Raw genomic sequence first — 1,527 nt, forward strand, 5'->3', positions numbered from 1 at the left:
TCGTTCAGCCCTATATGGTACTACAAGGTCATTAAGATAAGATGGGGCCTGATTATTTAAGACCTTGTATGTGAGGAGCAGGATTTTGAATTCTGGATTAAACAGGAAGCCAAAACAGGAGAAATACATTGCAGAATTTTGGATCAAATAAAGTTTTTTTAGGGAATTTTATAATGATAATAATAGTAATCAGTTACAGTAGTCCAGCCTAAAGTAATCAAGTCATGAACTAGTTTTTCAGTGTCACTAATTGCTTCCTTGGCGCAGTAGTTAGTCTCAGATGGTCTCACCACCTCTGACTTCTGACCTCAGCTCTGTTTTTGCCCTCGCACCGTGACCAATTTTGGCGTGGAAGATGATGTCAGCGTTTCAACCACCTTTGGTTCCTTCAGGTTCTCAGAAGTTGTGGTTTTAGTGGACTACAGACGTCAATCTTGTCTTTTTGTGAGATAAATCACGATCTCTGTCTGTGTTGAAATTAATAGCAATCTTGTCTGTGAGAGATATTTCATTCTTTGCCTGTTGTCTGAGTTACCTGGTTGTGCTCAGAGGACAACACATCTACTCTGATTGGAACAGTTTTCTGATGGAGTTCCACAGGGTTATGTGTTCGGACTGCTGAGTTATTATCACAGTGAGCAAAAGCAAAATAAAGTCTTAAAATTACACATAAAATTAACCAGCTTAAGAATTTTTTTTTCTAATGGCAACTAGATGAATATTTAAGTCACAGTGCTGCTTGCTGATCATCACCTCTCTTCCTAACCTAGCTCCAACAACTCTTTCCCAAATCTTCCCGGTGTGGCTCATCAGCTTTATCCCTCTGTAGTGACTACAGCTCAGAAAGAAAGCCACCGCACTTCTTTAAGTTTAGCAAAGACGAAGCTTCTTCACTTCTGAGGTGAAACGACTTCACAAAACGTAAAGCAGTCCAGCCGCTTTGGTTCCACCCTCCTCAGACCACCATGACCGGGATGACTGCGAGCCTACAGACCTAAGCCTGGTCACAAAGCTCTCGCTCCTACACACCTGCCTCCACCTCTGCTCTAAGGTTATGTACGACTTGTAGCCAGTGGCCTGGCTGTGTGCTGCCGTCTGTGATTGGAAGAAGAGGCTTGAAAAGGAAGTTATGAACGGCTGTGTTTAAGTGAAAGAAACTAGAAACAGACGACCTGAGCGCCCTCTGCTGGAATCAAGTTAAACAGCAGCACAGACTCGCTGTGATTAACCAACGAAATTAGTTTAATCAGGATTTTAAAGAGTTTTAAAGAGTCTACTTAGCACAGCTGTACTCTTCCGTTTGTGTGAGGTTCACTGATATCGCTGCTGGGTGGGGGCAGAGACCCTGTTTACCTGTCGGAGCTGTGGCGCTGGCTTCCTGCCGGTGTGTGCTGGTCCATATCTTCTATGAGGACCCCCGCTGTTTGTTTGCCGTGCTCTGCAGAGCCGCCGTCTCAGTTTGTCCCACTTTAACCTTTTTAAAGAACAACGCCCGACGTCCAAGGGCGGGGGGGGGGGGGGGGGGGG

The 1,527-nt window shown here is 44.9% G+C and overlaps 1 protein-coding gene across 1 annotated transcript in view; it reads right to left on the reverse strand.

The window, feature by feature from the left end:
- Positions 1 to 1,498, reverse strand: part of LOC102213071 (uncharacterized) — a 24,441-nt gene extending 22,943 nt beyond the window's left edge. The window contains exon 1 of the mRNA XM_005752160.1: positions 1,354 to 1,498. Coding sequence (XP_005752217.1) covers positions 1,354 to 1,400 — 47 coding nt within the window. The 5' untranslated portion in view covers positions 1,401 to 1,498. The remainder of the gene's footprint in view (positions 1 to 1,353) is intronic.
- Positions 1,499 to 1,527: the final 29 nt, after the last annotated feature.

This window comes from Pundamilia nyererei, unplaced genomic scaffold, assembly GCF_000239375.1.
Source record: "Pundamilia nyererei isolate P.nyererei 1_Seehausen unplaced genomic scaffold, PunNye1.0 scaffold00346, whole genome shotgun sequence".
NCBI lineage: Eukaryota > Metazoa > Chordata > Actinopteri > Cichliformes > Cichlidae > Pundamilia > Pundamilia nyererei.